A 21,379-nucleotide genomic window follows, 5' to 3' on the forward strand; every position below is an offset into this window, starting at 1 on the left:
CTCTGTGACAGAGAAGGCTAAATGCCTCACAAAACTAGTTTCCAGGATTCCCTAGCACTAAGCCAGGGCTGTTAAAGTGGTCTCAAACTGGATTATTTCAGTGTGTTTTGGACCTGTCTTTCCTAAATACAACTACATAAGATGTACTTTAGTTGTAATGGCAGTAGCATTCATATCCTCAGATCCTTTTGGAGGGTTAGACTCCAAATGCATTCACTCTTGGAATATAGGATGGTTTCCTATAAAGAAGTACGACAGGTTTTTAACAGGATCTATACATCCAAACCATTAATTAACTCAGTAAATCCTTCCATAGCAGTCTCTTCCAATTTAAGGTCCTCCAATATTGTTACCACTATTCCTATAATGCCCAGTCAAACACAGCCAATGGCCAAGAATGATAGGAATGCAGCCCCAAACTCCTAGGGACCCAAAGGCCAGGCAAGAGCTCAGAATGCGCCAATAGTATCATAATGCACCCTTCTTTTGTAGCACCAACAAAATACTTGCAATGGTAGAATAAACGCTTTGGATGTTCAAAGTTCAATTTACCCTTATTTCCACTTTACAAGGTCTTTTACAACAAAGCTGTGTTGATATGGATTGATGCAGGGCCTGCACTTATGGACTCTCTTTGGGGGTATGACTATTGGGACCATCATATTGAGCACTTACAGCATTTTCTACTTGTTGTTGTGTGCCTTTACCACTACAGCATTGTTATTTTGCAACCCACCTGAATCCATTCAAATCCAAGTGTATGCACAGAAAAATATGCCTTGCTCCCTATACTCTCTCCCCACATCACACCAATCATTAATGTTAGTACTAATCCTAAAAGGAAAAAATAATGGTTTATTTAGTCATTACAATAAATATTGTGAAACATAACAGGCTGGTTTAATTTCAGGTACTGTACACAATTTCAAATGAAACGAACGATCCAAGAGATTGGCAACAGAGCAGCATATCTGAATGGCTGATGCCTGGCTTGGCAACATACGCCATTGAGAAAGCATTCAAATCCACGTTCCAAAATTTGTTCACTGGAAATAGTGTCAACTTTATTCAACGGAAATACAAAAGGCAATATAAAAAAGTTAATTGATCATAGCCCAAACAATAAGCATCCAGCAGAGTCTCATTTTAACAAAGCCGCGGTCACGTTAAAAACAAACAAGCCTGCAAACATTTCTCCTTGTTAAGTGGCATTTCCAGTACCTAACAGGAGAAATCTACATCTTGTTTTTTCACATTAATATTTGCTGTTCTTTATTGAATAGTGGTTTTTATATTTTGTTTAGTGTAAAAAAAACAAACAAAACAAAACAAAACCAAAGGATTATTTACTTTAACCAATTATTTTATAGCAGAGTCATATAAAAAAGTTATATAATACACTTTGGCTTTGCTGGAATTGAGTTTGCTAGTTTTAAAAAAGCTCAAGTTGAAAAGAAAACACCCCCAAATGTTTCTCAGAATGAGAAAAAAAGGTATCATCTTCTAGGTGTTATTGTTTCCATGTCTCATATAAATGCCCCCCAACTTCATTTTTTACATTCTATGTGCACAAGACTATTTGCAAATTGCGATGTATGAAAGCCCAAAAAATGCTGGCTTTCTTTTACTGAACAAAAAGAATATGGAATTCAGATGTAAAGTTCAAAAGGAAGGATAAAGTAAGGAAAACCTAGACTCACAGTGCCTAACACCTATTCCGTTTTAGCAAGACTGAAGCCACTCCTAAGTAGCTTCCCATACCATAAACTGATAAACATCATCAGGAAGCTTTTGATATGGTCAAGTGAACAAGTAACCACTCAACTAGAGAAATAGATGAATTGATCCAAGAGAACAAGACTGAAGAGGAGGTAGAAGCTTAGCCAAATCTTCAATGCTTACTTTACTCTGATGCTAAGAACCGGACAGCCTTGACAGCATCAACTTAATCCCAGTGACCAACTTTGCAGCCACACCAACTCTCTCCACTTTCTGTCTGGAAACTTAGTATGTCCTGCCTGACTAGAGAAGGATTGGGGTGCGGTAAAGAAGGAAGCAAAGCATATTATTAGAGAAACTGATTTTCTGGGGATTCATCCTTTATACCCTTTAGTATACACTATATTTTTCAGTGTGAGGGTTTGTCTTGTGTCCATTGATGTCCACTATTTGAAAAACCACATTCTCAAAGTTCACACCTAAGTCATTGAATCGTTTCACACACTTCAGAAACTAACTGGCACTCCTTTTTGAAAAGAAAAAAAACACACACACACACAAATTTACATTGATTTTGCAAGAGCATGCAGCAACAGGATGTCTCATGGTTTGTATTTCTCACGTTACAGAGAAAATGCACAACTTACTTGACAAGGGATGAGGCTGCCTTTATATTCAGCTAAGGAAATAATTAAAAGGAAAGGGAAAACAGATAACACTCCTTCAACTATTGCTGACCATTCAAGCGAACAGACTGGAGCAAGCAGCACAGATTAAGAATACTGTACTCCTCAATACACTGCTAGTGTCCATCTCCCATCAGCCCAAGATAGTATTGCCAAAGGAAAGGAGTTATGGAAGTTGTCTGTAGCATCTGGAGAAACAATCTAGAGCAGCATGAACTAACAATGGTTGGTATGCAAGAGCTACAACATACAGGTGGATAACATCCCACAGCAGTTATTTCTTAATAGGTCCACACTTTACTTCAATGTCAAAGAACACTGTACCCTAATGGAAGCATTTGCTTACTAAACACTTTCTTCCCCCTGTATCCCTTATTACCTGTTATGTTTCAACCTTGCTGCATGATTTAGTTTTGTTTCCAGTTAAATGCAAGGCTGGTTAAGAATGCCCAAAATCTGATAGATGTCAGCCAACCTGTATCTCTGAGATCTTACATGAGAGAAGGTTGTGCAATTAAAATGTATTAAGAATTTGCTGACACAAAACTAGGGTGTCAGGGATTGGGGATATAATCTAGTCTTTTCCTTGATATGCTAGGTATTTGTGTGAAGTTCCCCACTTTTTCCACATACATACATATACATATCATATATATGAAAAAGAGCTAACTAGGCCTAAAACTAAATCAGAGACAAGGAAACGGTGAACTTCCAGAATACTCCAGTGCCCATTAGCCACAACCCAAATAGCCAAAATGTCAGACAATGAAAGCTGAATTGCAACAATATCCAGAGGATGCCTGTTGTAAATGTTAACACAGGACAGAACACATTTCCCTACCTTCAAAACAGGGGATTTCTCATGCATTATAGCCATATCAGTTTGTTCATTTTACTTTAAAGTCCTCAATAATGCTCATTTTTACTGATACACACCTTCCCCCTTGGGAATATCAGCAGTGATTTCACTCCAAAAGAATATTGGGGGCTGAATTCTAGTCACACTTTGAAAACACAAGTAAGAAAGCAAACAGAAAAGAAATAAAAGTTAAAAGAGATGCCTGTTTGCAATGTAGGAACCATCAGAAACAAATCTAAGGCACAGCTGACAAAATGACTCATAACTGGTTGTTCCCATTTTACAGAGATACATGCTTATGGACACTTTGGGGACACTGTTCCACTTTCATAGTTGGGAAAATGAGAATTTAGAGATATCAAGAAACAAGGAGAAAGCTTTTGGATGATGCTTGTTCTGCATGGGCAAAACAATTTTAAATTAGGAGACAAATAATGCAGATGCTAAGTATTCAGTAGAGAATCTAGCAAGATGATACCTTCCCAGTTTTGCTGTTGCTTGGTGCTGGCCTCGTAGTGGAAGACAACTATAGCTGGAAGTAGCAGTAGTAGTAAGTGGTTTAAGGAGCACAGCTTAAGCCTCCTTCCCATCTCAGTCTTACTCAAACAATGACCCATCATGGCATGTTTATTATAAAGTTCAGGGATGCAAGATGCAATGACTACCAGTAAATTATCTTCATTCTAGGCAGGGCTGATTTTGAATGAGAAATTCCCAACAGCTCCACACACTTCAAGGAAGAAGGCCTTTGCCACCAAGTCTACTTGGTGACCCTTTTGTATAGCTACACTAGAGCTTAAGGCCTTCAAGGGTTCGTACCCTGAATACAACTGTTCAGAAGTATCTTGATGACTAAACACATGATCTACAATATATATGAGCTTAAGGTGACATCTGAAGGGGAAAAAATCTGGATGGGGATCTTACTGGCCTAAAGACCATGCATATAGCAAAGAGCAATGTAAGGTGGAATAATTACTAAAGCTCTAAATCTCTTCCATTTTTTCCAGAGTAAACTTTTGCTAGATAAAACAGAACCTTCCACCCCTAAATCCAGTCTTCCCTAACTGCATTCTCTGGCCTAGAAAGAGGCCTGCAACCCAGAAGTAACTGGCGCTCTCTGGTTTCCAATACAGGTCTGGTGGCCATCCCTATCACAGCACTAAAGGAGAAGAGAGACATCAAGATTCAGATGTACAGTATTCTGTAGATGCACTTCAAAATAAGTACCATTTGGACATGCCTTTAGTGTGTTGGTATTTAATGCTTTCAGTCATCATGCCACATGTAGAATTTGTAGTGTATGTGGTTTTGTTGTTCTTAAAAAATTCAAAACATAGCACCTTTATCAGAGGGCAGGGTGGGATAAGCATATGTGCTACAGGTGAAATCCGACAATTGGACAGCATGCTCAATAATCCAAGAACAGTACGTGGTGGATGTTTGATTGATGTGCTTCTTATTCAAGATGGGTCCCAGCAAACACTCAAATCCAACTTTTAAAAAGAAGAGGAAAGAAAAAACTCTTTCTGTTTCTTGAATTGGTTGGGAAAATACTTATTAGCCACCTACTGGACTTTAACTGTAGCCTACATACAACTGCCAGAGGATGTTGTCATTTCTAGCAAGAGAGTTTCTCCTCCTCTGATTACAAAAATCCAATGAACCAAGACGTTTTGATTGAAGTTGCTGCAGAGTCAATCATAGGAATGCCTTTCTAGCTTCTTTGTTCCTTCATGTGCACAAAAGCAAACAATGACAGCAAATTTGACTGCTGAGAAAGAAGTCAGGAAGCTAAACAGTTATGTGCTTCCAGTCTGCCTTTTCAGTACAAAAGTGGGGTTTCTGCAGCATCCTAGAAAAGAGAAAAATCACACTGAGGAGAGTGGCTAGGTATCAATTTCATTCATTTGACTGAAGCTCAAGCTGTTCCACTGGCTCAGTTCAGATTCACAAATCTCCCCCTGCTCCTAGCCAGTTTTCATCTCTCAGCTCCTCGGTGGATCCATCTGACGACTTAGAGGGAGTTCCAGCGTGGTCCATAAACATGTTGGGAATATCCTTGCCAAAATAGATTTTGCTGTTGGAGGCAATCGCTTTGTATTTCATCAGCTGCAAGTACTCTGGAGTCAGTTTTAGCTGCAGGAAGAGGGAGCACACCAGGAGTTCAGAATTAGGGCAACCATTACAGATTCAAATTATCTCCAAGAGGGCTCACAACAGACTGAAAATAACATAGATATCAGAAATATAAAAGGGAATTGCTTGTGTCTCAGTGGTGGCACTGCTAAGCAACATGCCAGCGCACAGTATTTGGAGCTTTCTCTCAGCTTTTCCAGCTGCTGCTGTCTTTTAAAGGCACAGGTAGCTCAAGTGAAGGATCCCTTCCAGGATATGAGCTGCCAAGCAGCCCCATCTAGAGCAGATCCTATAAGAGATGGAGTACCTCATTCTGAGAAGATGGAACATGGCTCCTAACTCATTCACTGGCAATGGGATGAGACAGTAATGGCCAAAACTAGAAGTAATAGGGTCGAGAGCTAGTGTGGGGTAGCAGTTAAGTTGACAGACTGGGATTGGAGAGATACAGGCTCTAGATTTCACTGAGCCATGAAACTCCCTGGGAAACAAAGGGTAAGACATTCCCGCAGGCTGCCTTCATTCACAGAATTTTTGTAAGGAGTAAATAGGAGCCAGAGCCAGTGAGGAACAGTGGTTTGAGTAATGGACTAGGACTCTGGGAGACCAGGATTCAAATCCCTGTTCAGCCATGAAAACCCACTGGGTGACCTTAGGCAAGTCAGACTCTCTTGGCCTGAGGAGGGCAATGGCAAATTTCCTCTGAGCAAATCTTGCTGGGAAAACTCTATATAGGGTTGCCATCAGTCAGAAATGACTTGAAGGCACGCACCAGCAAATAAACAAGAGAGGAGTCATATATTTCACCTTCAGTTGTTTGAAGGAAACACAAGACATAATTTGCGTTGTATCCTATCCAATGGGATCATTTCACTTTTCAATTAGGGCTGCTAATAAATACAGTTCAATTAAATTTGTATGCACAGCAGAAGAGTAAAATCACTATGGGAAGAAAAATTACACTATTTTTAATTAACTCGAAGGACCGGAGGCAGCATCTCCAAAGAGGCATTTCCTCTGCATGAAAAAGAGGGATGCTTCTTAAAAAGCCCCCTTCCTCCCATGGATTTATATATAGGAAAATGGATTTGTACATACAAAAACAACAACAACCCAATTATAAATACAATGGTGTCCAACTAATGAAGAACAGCTCTTCAAATTGTTCGATAGGTATTAAAATCATATGAGCACCACCTAGAGTCTGAATAGATATAATCCAGAGATGTTCACCCTAGTAGTAACTTATCTCAGGATATCAACATCTGAGGCAGAGACTCTTGTCTAAAAGTAATGGGTTTGAGCATTTCATTTCTGCAGGAAAATGCAAGTACAATCTGGAGGTCTAGGAGAAGGACTATTATAGGAAAGCCTGACACTCTCCTCACCTTGTTGGCTTCTGCCATCTTCAAGGCAGTGTAGCACTCAGCATCTGCTCTTGCCTTCTCTCTGGCAAGAAAAGCAGCATCTGCAAAAAGAAAGGGGAAAAGTGAGACTTCCAAACTCAGAAGTCACAGGTCTATTGGCGGCGGCGGCGGGGGGATATTCTTGAAACAGACACATGTTTTTCATTCTTTCAACTGAAGCTTTGCAAATGCCAGCTGGCTCATTCATTCTGAGAGAGGAAAAGAGGAACAATGAGAATAAAATTGAGGATTGTTGTATATTAATGTCCAGTAGTGAGAGAAAGATAAAGAGGAGGAAAGGAAACAGAGGGGAGGCTGGCCTTGGTGCCACTGAATGTCATTAACCTTCATTCCTTCTAACAACAGTAGTGCAACCAAAGCCTAACCATTTGAGAACAGTCTTCAGTCTGGCACATCCCAGTTAGTTTTACTACAACTCCCATCATCCCAGCCCAGCCCAGTTAAAGACCGGCTTGAAACATGCTATTATTGAAAATACAAATGTGATGCCATGCAGCACAGAAGAAAATGCTCTTTAAAAACTCAGATACAAGACAATTTAGCGCAAAGGTGGGCAGCTGTGGCAGATCCAGGGGCCACCTTGTTGTTGTTGTAGATTATTATTATTATTATTTTCTTATAGCCCGCCTTTCTTCCAATACAGGGACTCACTTTATGCCTCTGGAAGTGCTAAAATTATAATAAAAAACCACCAAGGGGAACCATAACCCTGTTCTCAAAAGCAGGTGTGTTTTATGTTAAATAGTGCAACAAGTTCTTTCAACTTATTAAAAAAGATAAATATCTGCTCACAGAGGAGCAGCATTCCACATTTTTTTGGCTAGGAAAATGGGAGTTGGGAATTACTAAGTACTGAGGGCCACAAAAACATCCTTAAGGGTGAATATGGCCCCAGGGCCTCATTTTGCCCACTCCTGCTTTAGACTGAGGGATACAAAAGACCCTAAGCCAGCTTCTCTCCAAAAGCAAACCAGCAGGGAAAACCCAGATTAATATGCCTGCAAACTGGGGTTTATACTAAAAATGGGCTTGAGTGTTCTTTAAGTGGGAAGCACCACTGCAAGTGACATCTACTGTTCTGAGAGTGTGGAAAGACATTATACTAAGTCTTCCATTCTTTCACAAACATTTTCATTACTGAGAAGCACAGCCAGTTATTTAAAATCGCCAAATACCAGTCACAAAATGATGCAAGTTATTCAGTAAGATTGCAAAACCATTTACTGTTGCTGATTCTTCTGGTGTAGAAAGCCTAATTTACAAGCCAACTCTTGCAAAATTGCTTTTTTAAAAAATGAAAAACACCTACTTCCTTCTGAACACCCTCTTCAACTTGCACTATGTTGTTTCAAAATGCAAAACTGTGTTAGCCGGTCATTTCTGCTGACATACTGAGAAGGCAGCTGCAACAATCCCCAACAGCTGAGGGTGTGTGCAGTTCAAGAGTACACTGCAGTTGGCTTGGCAAAGCAGCTGGAAGGGTCTGAAACAAAGCCAGGAATTCTCTACTCAGGGTACTGCTGGGCCTTCCATCTCCTACGGGAGTTGCATCAAGGGCCTGGTGCTTGGCAACATGCCTTGATGAGCAAGTAAACTACCCAAGCTCAGCTGGGAACAGGCTAATGATCTGTAAACCACTAATTGGCTCCTCAGTGAGATGCTGTAGGGTTTGACAGGGTCTTTAATGAACCTAACTGGATCGAAGGACATGATGCTTAGAGGCAGTTTAGTAGGGCCTTTCCCAGCTCCAGGAATTTGCTTGATAACAGGAATGACAAAGATGTGGGGGAATCCTCTCAGCAATACTGCGTGCTCACAGAATAATTTGACAGGCAGCAACAGTAGGTCTATGGCTGTGGGGATGGGCCACAGCTAAGCAGCCGAGTACATGCTTTGCATGCCACAGCTTTAACATTCAGTCCCAGAGTGGAGCTGCTGCAAGTCAGAATACATAATACTGACTTGGTCAGGCTAAGGAAGCCTCTATGTTCCAGCCTGCTGCCAATGGGACTGAATTTGGGGATTTTATTTTCACACCAGTCATATATTCCACTATAGAATATAATTTCTCTGTTAGTAGTGATAGGACTTCATAGATCAGGTTTCTAGTCTAAGACATGATAATCTTGGGCCAATGGCTCTCTTTATCATCACAGATTATTACCCTTGCAACAGGACAGGATATATACACATTATTACTGCCATGAGCAAAGCAGAAAGGCAGGATATAACTAAAGCAAGCATCCAGGCATGGCTCCTAAAAGCAGGTATTCTCAGTCTTGATTTTGCAGTGAAATGAGCACATGTACAAAGACTGACATGTGCATTACTAACCAAGGTAGCTGAAACATGTGATATATTTCTTTTGGTCTACAAAATGCTGGTTGCAGAAACAATCAAAACATATGTAAGGAAAATATCATTAATAAACACTTTATATTGGCAGGAATTCTGAGGCTATGGAACAAGGGGTATGGGGAAATGGAACTAGTCAGAAGACGTTATTGTTTGGAAAATGATTCTCAATTATACAATGTACTTAAATCTCAAAAGACAGAACACAGTATCACTCACCCATTTCTAGTCACACAACCTCTGTATAAGATGCGATCTTTAATAATACTCTTTTTTCAACTTTTTTTCACATGTGAGAGAGTTCCACTTTACCTACACTTAGCTCTGAGAGGATGTGCTTTACTGAGGGCTATAGCCCATGCCAGCTCATGTTTTAATAGGTGATATAGGACTCATGATTGCTTTTTAAAACTTGGGACAAACAGAAATACCTTAAATAGATTGCTATTCACCTTCAATCTCAGAAATTCTCTTCTCAGTCTCTTTTTCCATCACCTTCTGTCCATATGTTATCTCAGCCACCTGAGCAATTTTTTCTGCTTCTGCAATGAGAAAATAAAAACAGCATGACCACAAGAGACAGCATGGATGGTCAATGCTATTAAAATTTCCTGCTGCACAGAGACGTCTAACAAAAATATTTATTAAAATATGTATATCCCACTGTCTATCCAGTGATCTGAGAATGGCATACAATAAAAGCAATCTGACAGATTTAAAACCTTGTGAATAATTAAAACAAATTTAAAAGGCTAAAAACATACTAAACAATTTAAAAGTTTTTTAAAAAGTTTTTAAATATTAAAATAGTTTAAAAAAAATTAAAACTATGTACACGTGAGGGCTTTTAAAAAGTCAATTAGGTGCCAAAAGCTTTCATGATCAAACATATCCATCCTCTGTGCATGGATGCTCATCCCAAGAGCTGATGGTTAATGTCTGCTAAGCCTGTCTTGCAAACCTAAAGAAAGAACTAAGTTACAACAACCTCTCAGTTGTTAAACCGTTTCCCTTGTTACATGTGAGGATTTCCATTTAAAATTACACTATATGCATTCATCCAAACCATAGCTACTACTTTTCTGTTGTGTCTATTTATGGCATGCCTTTGCTTGTCACGTAACTGTTTTATCTCACAAGTAAATTCACTCCAAACTCTCTTGTCCTCTGCCCTAATAGATTCAGTTTGGGGATGACACATATCATTTTGGCCTGGGAAGAGACCTACAATCTAAAATCTCATACTCTCCCACTTCAAATTATGTGCACTCCACATAGTTTCTTTGGCACCATTCACCACTTCTTCATCTACCTCCTTGTTTATTGTGGATCCTTATTTCACATTGAGCCCTGCCTTTTCCCTGGGCAAAGGATTACATATATAATTACAGGATGTGTCTCCGTTATCTGAAATACTTGGGATCAGAAGTGTTTTGGACTCTTTTCAGATTTTGGAATATTTGCAGACCATAATGCAGTATCTTGGAAAAGGGACCCAAGTCAAAACAAGACATTCATTTATGTTTCTCATACACTTTACTCAACCTGTGCTTATGTGCTACACAACCTCTCACTATCTGTTGTCTCTAAATAAATATTCACATATGGAAGCAAGAACTGTACACAGACCAATGAGAGCCTTCTTCCGCTCTGTCTCAGCCTCCTTCTCTACAACCTTCTGCTTTTGAGCTGCGATCAATAGCTTTGTCTTCTCACTTTCCCTAGAGGCATCAAAACAGGCAAGGTAGTAAAACATCAACACATTGAAATGCCCTCAAATGAAAGATGCTTGATTTGGCAGGGTGCAGGTTATTAGGGGAGGGATCGACAGACTTTAAACATTTTGGATCTCCTTTGCGTTTTTTTCAGAACCTCAAGAGCCACTTGGGATTAAAGTACAGAATGTCTCTGAGCACATTCTCACCCTAGGAGTCTTTTTTCAGTTCCAAAATCAAATGTATGGTTCTTTCACACAAGACTTCAAGAATATAGCAGAAATAGAGCAAGGTCCTGAACTGTAAGAAACAGGTAATTTATATGGAATCTGTTTGCTGTTTGTGAATTTGAAAAACAGTTCCATGCCAGATATAAAATCATTGACTCTTTGGATAATGTAGCATCAAAGAGATCCCTAAACCTGAATTCAAAAGCTGCCTCCCAACTCTATGATTCTTAGATAGCAATCTCCCCCACTTAATCATATGGGTAGCAAATGAAAGAGTTCTACTTACATGAGTTCATAATTTTTCCGAATTGTTTCTGGTATGTTTGGCTTTGTAACTCGAACTGCCTGGACAAAAAGAAAGTGTGGATGGTGGGGGTGGGTCGGGTGAGATGAGGGAAGTGGCTACTGAGCAGCACATAATAAACACAGTCAGTGTTAACAGTATTAGCTTGTATCAGGGATGTGACCTAATGTCAAGTTTATGGAAGAATCCCTGTGTAAGCAACCAGTGAGGTTGATCCACTTTAAAGCAGCACAAGAAAGCCTAGTCATTTATTGGAAGGCCGGATGCCCACAACAAGAAATAGTCCTGCTATCTGGTTGGCACTATGGGACACCAAACTCCTTGTAATGCACTAAACTTCATGGGCTTGTAGAATTGGGAGTGGAAGATTTAATGGTGGATAAGCAAGAGACTCAAAGCATCTGCTGCCCATATTTCATTATAGCCCCCCCCCCCCCCAAAAAAAGATCCACCCCTGATGTCTGGCATTGGGACCATATTAAACCTAACTGCTATTTTCCCACCCCTTTAGATTTGGATGACTGCCTGATTCCTGATACATTTGTGTTTACCTGAATGATGAGTCCTGGGGCCATGGATGTTAGATCTTGTTGGAGAGCCAGTTTCAGGTTTTCATCAATCTGATCTGGTAAGGTATGAAACCAACATTTAAATAGAGAATGTATCATCAAGCTGGCAAAGCATGGTGACACAGGTCTCATGGACCTCTAAGGTAGAGAGACCTTGTTGTAATCATTGCCCCCACAACATAAAATAGGAGAACGCACACCATGCTGGATGTGGATAATAAAGGCATTAGCACTTACCAAACAATTCAATATAGACTTCTTGAAGTGTGTGGACACTGCAGAACTGGTTGAGTTCATGGTGGATCTTGTTAAAGATGAGAGCCTTGTCGTAGTCTGCAGTATAGTTCTTTACTATATCATACACTATTGAGAAAAAACACACACATGGGGTCAGATTAGTCCGTAAATATTAGTCCATTTCTTCATATGAATATTGGCACGAGTCAGGAGTAGGGTAAAAACTTGCCAATCCCTGCATCACACTTCAACAATATTACTACTGCAAGTATTCACCACAGTAAAAACCTGCCTCAAATATTCTGGCATATTCCTTCATGCCACACCCCAGAAGACATTGTGACAAAAAAGATAACTCACCAGCACTTTGAATTAGGAAATTTACAACTTCTATTCGGTCAAAATAGATCATCACTCCCCCACTGCAGAAGGAAAGAGTGAAGAGATGTGAGGATTTGACAAAGACATCTGATGAGCACAAAAGACAGCAACAGCTTGATTGGGAAATAGATATATCCAGCAGACTCGTTGTCAAAATTCAACTGATGGGATATCCAAAACAGAGAGGATCTCTCTCTTACAGCACCAGTTGTATTCTGCCTGCAAAATGATGGCAGACACATAAAACAGAGCTGGCCTGAAGCAAAGGTGGCCAAATGTAGCCCTTCAAATGTTACTGGGTTGCAACCTCCATTAACCAGCCTAGTTTATGGTGGGTGATCATGATCTCTGCTTTACCTCTGTTTTAAAGGGAAGCATATGTTATCTTTTTTAAAGGTATACAAAATAGTGCCATGTATAAAATCAGGGTAGGAGACAGCATGTAGTGGCTTGAGTGTTGACTATGACTCTGGAGATCAGGTTTCAATCCCTGCTAAACCAAGGAATCCCACTGGGTGACCTTGGGCAAGTCACACTCTCTCAGCCCCAGAAAAACCCTGTGATAAAGTCACTTTAGGGTCACAGTAAGTTGACTTGAAGGCACAACAGCAGCAAAGAAATCAGGGTAGAGAAACTACTATCTTCCAGCTGGTTTTGATTTCAATACTCATAATCCCTGACCATTTGAAATGCTACCGGGGGCTGCTGGAAGTCAACAAAATATCTGAGGGGTTGCAGGCTACCCATTCTTGGCATGAACAATTAAATATAAATGCATTTTTTTTCCTGCAAGGTTTCAAAACTCATTGAATATTTCATGAGATGTTGGTGATCAGGAAAAACTCTAAAATCAAAAGGTTTCTCATTTCTTACTCATTCAGGCTAATTTTCTGGCTGCTTTGAGAACAAAAATTAATGTTACACTGTAAATTTCCTATATAACAGTTATCCTTCCTTAATGTAACAGCCAAGAGATGAAGATATGTACATCTAGAATAACTCATAATCAAAATATTTGTTTAGAACTTCAGCCAAATATTTGTCTTAACTAATTAAGTGTCTATTTTGCTGGATACTCAGAGTATGTCAGACCACAGGCTGCCCAAGGAAGAAGATTCACTCAGAAACAAGTTACCTGCTAAGGGAAGTTTTAGAATGAGTGGAGAGAGAGAGAAAAATGCCATCTAGTGGTATCATCCTACAAGTACAAAGCACTTTTCAGCTTCTTCCAAACACAAGGCAATCAAATTTCCCCATATGCAGGAACAAAGCACGTCTGTGTTGAGTTGCATTGCAAAAATCAGCCAGGAAAGTTTGAAACCATAAGGTCCTATAAAATGGCTAACAGAATGCCTAGTACTCATTGAAGGAAAGACAGACTATAAATATAACTAATTAACAAATGAATAAAGAATAAACTTATTGATTCAAATCACCTTCATAACTGCAAATCAACGACATCATGGTCCAAAACACACTGCAAAAATAAGTTCAAGCAGTTTGAGACTGCTTGAACTACCCTGGCTCAGTGCTAGGGAATCCTGTGAATTGTAGTTTGTTGTGACACCAGAGCTCTCTGACAGAGAAGACTAAATGTCTCAGAAGACTACAGTTCTCAGATTTCCCTAGCATTGAGCCAGGTTAGTGAAAGCGGTCTCAAACTGGATTATTTTTGCAGTATGTTTTGGACCCATAAGACATCTGTTTGGCAAGATCCTTCTGTCAAGATCTTGAACCATGAAAACAGAGATGTGTAGCACATAAGCCCAGGTTGCGTTTACATGTAGAATCATGCTCACAGAAACAACAAAAACTGCCTATGTTGTTTATGCAGACCCCTTCGTGATAGCAAAGTCCAAGATTGCATACTACCTCAAACTATGGTAAGGGCAAGGGTAAAGGGGTTATCATTTCACTGGTGGAGCCACAATTCACCTTGTGCCACACGGGACATTTTTTACTTCATCCGTTTGTAACGTTGTCTAGGAAAGAGAAAGCAAAAGGATTTGTAAGGAACAGTACAGACTGAATGTAGCTCCTGCAGAACAAACAATGTTTCTGCTGTGTGGTGGCAAAACTCAATCTCATTCTCATAGCCAGTCTCCCTTTCCCACAACCCAGTGAACTGATCCAATTGCAACTGAGTCTGGCTCTATCCATTATCTCTGCTTACTTTTATGGCATTTATCAGAACTGGAGATCAACCCCCACTCATCCCTTCTCCAAAGATTGCTCAACAAAAAACCCACAAGCCAAACTTGTTCAACGTGTTTAATAGAGCTCAATCTACTTGTGAAAAAAGTAGAAGGCCTTGCTTGACAACAGGGCTGGGCATAGTCTTCCATTCAGATAAGAAAAGGGAAAAGGTCATATGGCCTCAGAGACAAATTTAGGACAGGGTAAAGGGCAGCTGCATTTTGGGACCTGTACTGTTAGATGAAACATCATGCACAGCTGAAGTACAATTGCATGGGAGTGAAACCAACACGAACTACAGTTGGCCCTCCATTTTTGTGGGGGATCCGTTACGGACCCAGCCCCCCTGCGAAAACAGAGACTAGCTGATATTCAAGCCCCATAGGCTTGAATGGGGCGTGTGCCTGTGAGGGCGTGCCCCATTGAAAGTAATGGAGGTTGCCCCTCTGCGAATATTCAAGACCATGGAGCTCAAGTCTGTGAGAACAGAGGGGCAACTGTAAATCTCAGCCTGCAAATGACAACACTAAAACTGGCAATACCTACAAACATGCCCTGGCCTCATGGACTTCCTTCTTTCTGCTCCAATATATCCCAACTTCACTCCTTGCTTTGCAGTAAGTATACAGTCACTGCTCCTAACTCGCAGAGCTGAGATCTGTGACCTTAAATATCCGTGGAGTGGCAACCTGTGCTCTTTCCAATGGTGCATGTGCCCGGGCCATACGCACAGGGGTATGCTCCATTCAAGCCTATGAGGCTTGAATATGTGCAAGCCTCCATTTTTGTACGGGGGGCTCTGGAATGGATCCCCCGCAAAAACAGAGGGCCAACTGTAGTTTGCTGGATCATGTGAACTGGAGAAATGACACACTTTAATGTGGAACCGGTAAGGGGGTGAGGAGAAGGAAGCTAAAGATATGGCTGTCAATTCTGGCTTGGAGGAAAACTATGGCCAGTAGTAACTATGGTTTGCCCACTATGTTTCACACCATGTTTATCATGAACTAGAAAGTGATGGATGGAATCAGAACATGTGAGGGTAACAAATGTGATTGAATGCCATCATCATCTATATATATTGTTTTGTAGCATACTAATAAAGTATTTAAAATGGTTTATAAGGTACTACACAATAATAATACAGATGCAAGACATAAATAATAAGAAATAAATATGAGGAAGGTGATCTGGTAAGTGCTGCCAAACATACATTAATTTCTCCCTTTTAGAAAAGGAAGTACCCCTTAAGTCTTCATGACTATAGAGGAAATGTAAAGCAATATGGCACTTTACCCATCCCTTCTCCCATTGGATCACTCAGTGTGGTAATGTAGAAAGCTATTTATGTAAAGCACCTCCCCAGGCATATCAAGACCAAGCCTCCTCAGGCTTGCAGCAGAACAAAGAGAAGGACAAGATATGCACAGCGAACTCACTGTTCACAAATGGCTCACCATAAAATTAACAGCCACTCATGATGCACTTTAGAGCATCTTCCATGTAGCAAGCAGCAAGATATAATATGAATCATCCTCCACAAAAATTAAGGAAAGACTATATATAATTTATCTATTTTCCTAGGCATCCATCTCAGGTTCAGTGACACTCATTTGAACTGTATACAAAAATACAGAATATAGAAGCAGATGAATAAAATATTGAACACTATATAAATATTCATAATATCCACTTGAAATATAACATTTCTCAGGCCCAAAATCTGAAGGAGATAATAGAAAAAGAGACAGTAACTGCATCCCAGACTTCTTGGGTACAGCTATTAAGGGCAATATGTACGCCTTTACAAAAGTCATAAAAAATAAGTACCTGTACTGATTTATAGGAGGTAATGAAAGGCAGCATAAGATGGAAGCCAGGACCACTGGTGGATGTCAATAAGGCCCCTCCCCTGTGGGGGGTTTAAAAAGAATTAAGAAGCAGAGAAATCACAGTAATGCAGTTTTTGTCCAGTATAATGACAGTATAAGACTTTAAAAATACTGACTTCTGAACCATTTGCAGACCACTACTATAGGATCCCCCACCTCCTCATTATCTAGAAGAGGGCCGAGGAACCCGTAGCCCTCTTGATCACGTTGGACCATTAATTTTATCTTTTACCACTGTCCATACTGTCTGGTACTGATGTGATCTGGAGTCCAACAACATCTGGGGGGGGCCACAGGCTCTCCATCCCAATCTAAAGTTAGGTTGGTGGGTATACATAACAGGGCTTTATCTGCAGCAGTATCCCAGCTGAGGAACACTCTAATCCAGGGAAGTTAGGCTGGTGCCATCTCTTTTAAGCTTCCAATGGGCAGCCAAAACAATGCTGTTTCACATAACAGTCAACGTCTGAAATTGCTGTTTTAACTGTTTTAAAACTGAATTATAGGATTTTTCGACCACTTTTAGGAAATTTAAATAGCATTTTAATGTGTTTTTAAAATGCTTTTTATTTTTGTCTTGTTTTAATTGGTTTTTATTTGCTCATCACCTTAGGAGTTCTTGTGAGTTGGGAGGTGATGACAAAATATTTTAGATAAATAACTAAAATTCAACATTTTGGAGGGCTACATGAGAGCCAGAGTGGTGTAGTAGTTTGAGAATTGGACGAAGACTTGGGAGGTCAAAATTCAAATCCTCATTCAGCCGTGGAAATAAGTCACACACTCTCTCCTTCAGAGGAGGGCAAAGGCAACCCCAATCTTGCCAAGAAAACTCCACAACAGGGTCACCATAAGTCAGAAATAACTTAAAGGCACTCAACAACAACACACTCCCCAAATCTGATGTGAAGGAGTGCTGGCATCAACCTATACACAGGCAGACACCACAAGTCACTCCAAGGAGTCACGCACCTGTAGTAAACACCAATATGCCCTTCTTCAATCTTGTGTATTGCAGAAAATAGAGCAGCTGCCACCAGGCTGGCAGCTAGAGCTGCTATGGCACCCAGCTGAGTCATCCCTGAGAGTATAACCTGGGAAAGAGGAAGAAAAAGGAGGAAGAGAAAGAGAATGAAAGAACAATTAGTCCCAAATATTCTGGAGCTCTGTGTGACACCAGTCCCATTATTCTGTCTGTACCTTTTGACACAGGATGTTCTGCTTCATGATACAGAAAGAGACTAGTCAGTAAGTTCCCTTGCCCTATCATATGAATTCCATCTTGCCTAGCATTCCAGCAGCCAGAGGCCAGGTGCTTTCTATAAATTGACAAACAGAACACAAAAGAACTGGCTAGCTTGTCATAAAAGCCTGGCACTACCTGACGGCACTAATAGAATGTGGGTGAACAGGATTCCCAAAGGACAAAGAATAAGGTTTTGGAATACTTCCCCCTGTCACCTATCCAAAGATCTCCAGATACATTTGACTACAACCCTCACCATATCCACTTAGTAGAGATTCTAGGAGTTGTGGCTCAAAACATCTGGAGGGCAGCAAACGTAGGAAACCAAATGCTTTAGAGCAGTGGTTCCCAAATTTTGGATCTCCAGATTTTTGGACTATGGCTCCCAGAATTTCTGACTACAGTATTGGCCAAGGTAGCTGGGGCTTCTGGAAATTGAAGTCCAAAGTACCTGGAGGACCAAAGTTAAGAAACTACTGCTTTTGAGTACTGTATTACCCTTTAACTTCCTCCCAGATGTGTAGTGAAAGAAGAATTATGTCAAACAGATGCATACAGATTTTCATACTTGACTACTGAGAGTGTATTATTGGGAGGAATGCTTCTCTCATCCTGTCTTCAAGTCATTCATTCATCTTACCATGTTCTACTTAAGCTATCTGTTATGGTGTAAACCAGTGTTTTTCAAGTGATCTGAACTGAGGGATTAGCAATGTCTTTTTTCCAATGGTGCTTTCTAACCACTGAAATTCTTTCTTTCCTGGAAACATCCTGGAGACACAACCAATGGCTCAAGGATTAGCACAAGTCCAGGGATTGCCACTTTAAGAAACACTGCTATAAGCCACGGTATTTCTAAGAAGCCAGAAACAAGAGGGCCATACCAACTTCTGGAGCTGTTCTTGCAACGCAGCTATACAGCAAGAAGAAAATCCAAATGGTACCACCTCTCTCTGGCCCTATACAGACAGGCCATAATAAAGCTGCTTCAGGTCACTTTGGAGGTATGGTGTTTCAATGATGCATGTGTCCTAAGAGTCTGGAAGCTGCACCAAAGCTGCACTCCAGTCCTTAGGACTGAAGCGTGGCTTTGGTGCGGCTTCTGGACTCTTAGGACGCATGTATCATTGAAACACCATACCTCCAAAGTGACTCAAAGCAGCTTTATTTTGCCCTGTCTGTATCAGGCCTCTCTCACACATTTCTTAATATAGGAAACAAACTATGGGCAAATTGGTCAAGTGAACAACATTTGTGCAAAAACAAAACCATTACTTACCAGAAGATAGTACAGAAGACTATGCAGTTATAGCATGTTGTTCTAGTGGGCTAGACTATAACCAATACATGGGGAAGCTAAGTTTGGCTAAACATTGGGAGAAAATTCCTTTGGCAAGAGATGTTTAATAGTGGAACAAAATGCCTTAATAAGTGGTGAGTTCTTCATCATTGGAAATATTTTGGACAGACTGGAGAGCTATCCCTCAGGAGTACTGCATTTAGCTACATGTTGCAATGAGCAGGGTTTTTTTCCCAGGGCTTTAAGAGGATAGATACTTCAAGTGCCCTGGGAACAGAGTCCAACTCCATGAGTCATTCTGGAATGAACTTTCCACTAGACTCTGTTATCCTTATTTCCAGTATCTTTCAAAGATGTCCAAAATCTGATGACCACAACGCTTTGTTTTGAAGACAGTCTCTGTCACAAAAATGAGTGTGCCAAAAGCAATCACAGTATTCATATGTCTGCATAGATGACTCCCACAAACCATCGAAACCACACAACGTTAAGAGAGGCAGCACAATCAGCCAGGGAGTCCAATGAGCCCATACAGACAGGCCAAAATAAAGCTGCTTCGGGTCACTTTGGAGGTATACTGTTTAAATGATGCATGCGTGCTAAGAGTCCAAAAGCCATGCCAAAGCCATGCTCCATTCCTAAGGTCTGGAGAACAGCTTTGGTGCAGATTCTGAACTCTTAAGATGCTTGTGTCATTTAAACAGCATACCTCCAAAGTGACCCAAAGCAGCTTTATTTTGACCTGTCTGTTCAGGCCCTATAATGGCTTAAGCAGCACTTGACTGGATGACCCACAGGGTTCCTTCCACTTCCAGGATCCCATGACCCCATAACTGGGTAGGAAGGAAAGCATCCTTGGTTCTTTGAGGTTAACTGCGTCCTTTTTATTGGGAAGCACCAGTTGAAGGGGGGGGATATAAACGTATGCAAAATGAAGGAGAGGCATTCCATATGGGAGCCGGCATAGAATAGTGGTTTGAGTGTATGCTCCAACTTCTCAACAGTTCTCAGATCTAAAATGTAATCTGCCCTGCAGAAACAATCCACTTTGACACCGCTTTTGCTTCCATGGAATCCTGGGATTTGTAGTTCAGTGAGATACTTAGCATTCTTGTTGGAAAGGATATCACAGCACTGAGCCGTGGCGGTTAAAGAGAGCTCTGGTGCCCCCAATGAACTACAAATCCCATGACCCCATAGCATAATGAGAGACCCACAAATCCCATAGCATAGAGCCATGACAGTCAAAGAGAGCTCTAAGGCTCCCAATGAACCACAAATCCCATGACCCCATAGCATTCAGCCCAGGGCTGTTAAAGAGAGTGCTCCAACGAACTACAAATCCCAGGTTTCTATAGCACTCAGCCACTGCATTTAAAGTCACCAGAACTACAAATCCCAGGTTCCTCTAGTACTGAGCCGTTAGTTAGAGAGAGCTGTGGTGCCCCCAAAGAACTACAAATCCCAGGATGCCACAACACTGAGTCAGGGCTGTTAAGAGAACCACAAATCCCATAGAATTCAGCCCAAGGCAGTTAAAGAGAGGTGCTCCAACAAACTACAAATCCCAGGTTTCCATTGCACTGAGCCATTAGTTAGAGCCCTGGTGCCTCCAAAGGACTACAAATCCCAGGATGCCACAATATTGAGCCATAGCGATTCTAGAAGGCAGGAAGGAGAAGGAGACCGACCCTCCTGAGGAGGAAGAGAAGCCCAGCATAAAGCGCCGCACGTGGCCCCTTCCACTCACCGCCTCCTGCACCACCTGCTCGCGCTCTCGCCGCAACTTCCGGGTAGTCGCTTTCGTGACGTCATCAACCCTCGACGCCGCAGTTGCTGCTTCGAACGCTGCTGGACGCTTTCGCTCCGCCCACAAGGGCGCCACAGCAGCGCCACTACCGCCAATGACCAGCAGGGGCCGCGCGAGAGCAGGCCAAGAAGCGGAGGACTGAGTTTGCTTTAGTCCAGTAGTTCTTTTCTATGCATACTCTTCTAATCCATCATCATCATCATCATCATCATCAGTTCTTCTTCTTCTTTCTGAGTCAGCATGCAAATCCATTGAGTCAGAAACAACTTAAAGGCACACAACAACAACAACAACAACAAGTGCAAATATGTACA

At 41.0% G+C, this 21,379-nt stretch overlaps 1 protein-coding gene across 2 annotated transcripts; it reads right to left on the reverse strand.

Annotated features, from left to right (window-relative positions):
- Positions 1-835: 835 nt before the first annotated feature.
- On the reverse strand, positions 836-21,110 carry ERLIN2 (ER lipid raft associated 2). 2 transcript variants are annotated; one of them, XM_042475228.1, is made up of 12 exons: positions 21,006-21,110; positions 17,682-17,803; positions 16,648-16,729; positions 14,557-14,603; positions 12,601-12,662; positions 12,241-12,366; positions 11,986-12,059; positions 11,417-11,475; positions 10,815-10,906; positions 9,638-9,727; positions 6,792-6,871; positions 836-5,403 (listed from the first exon to the last, which is right to left on the reverse strand). In XM_042475228.1, the coding sequence occupies exons 2-12, from the start codon at positions 17,786-17,788 to the stop codon at positions 5,215-5,217; spliced, it is 1,008 nt and encodes a 335-aa protein (XP_042331162.1). In that variant the 5' UTR covers positions 17,789-17,803; positions 21,006-21,110; the 3' UTR covers positions 836-5,214. The 2 variants fall into 2 exon arrangements, with proteins under 2 accessions (XP_042331162.1, XP_042331163.1); XM_042475229.1 differs by having other exon boundaries at positions 20,947-21,022.
- Between the last annotated feature and the right edge of the window lie 269 nt (positions 21,111-21,379).

This window comes from Sceloporus undulatus, chromosome 6, assembly GCF_019175285.1.
Source record: "Sceloporus undulatus isolate JIND9_A2432 ecotype Alabama chromosome 6, SceUnd_v1.1, whole genome shotgun sequence".
NCBI lineage: Eukaryota > Metazoa > Chordata > Lepidosauria > Squamata > Phrynosomatidae > Sceloporus > Sceloporus undulatus.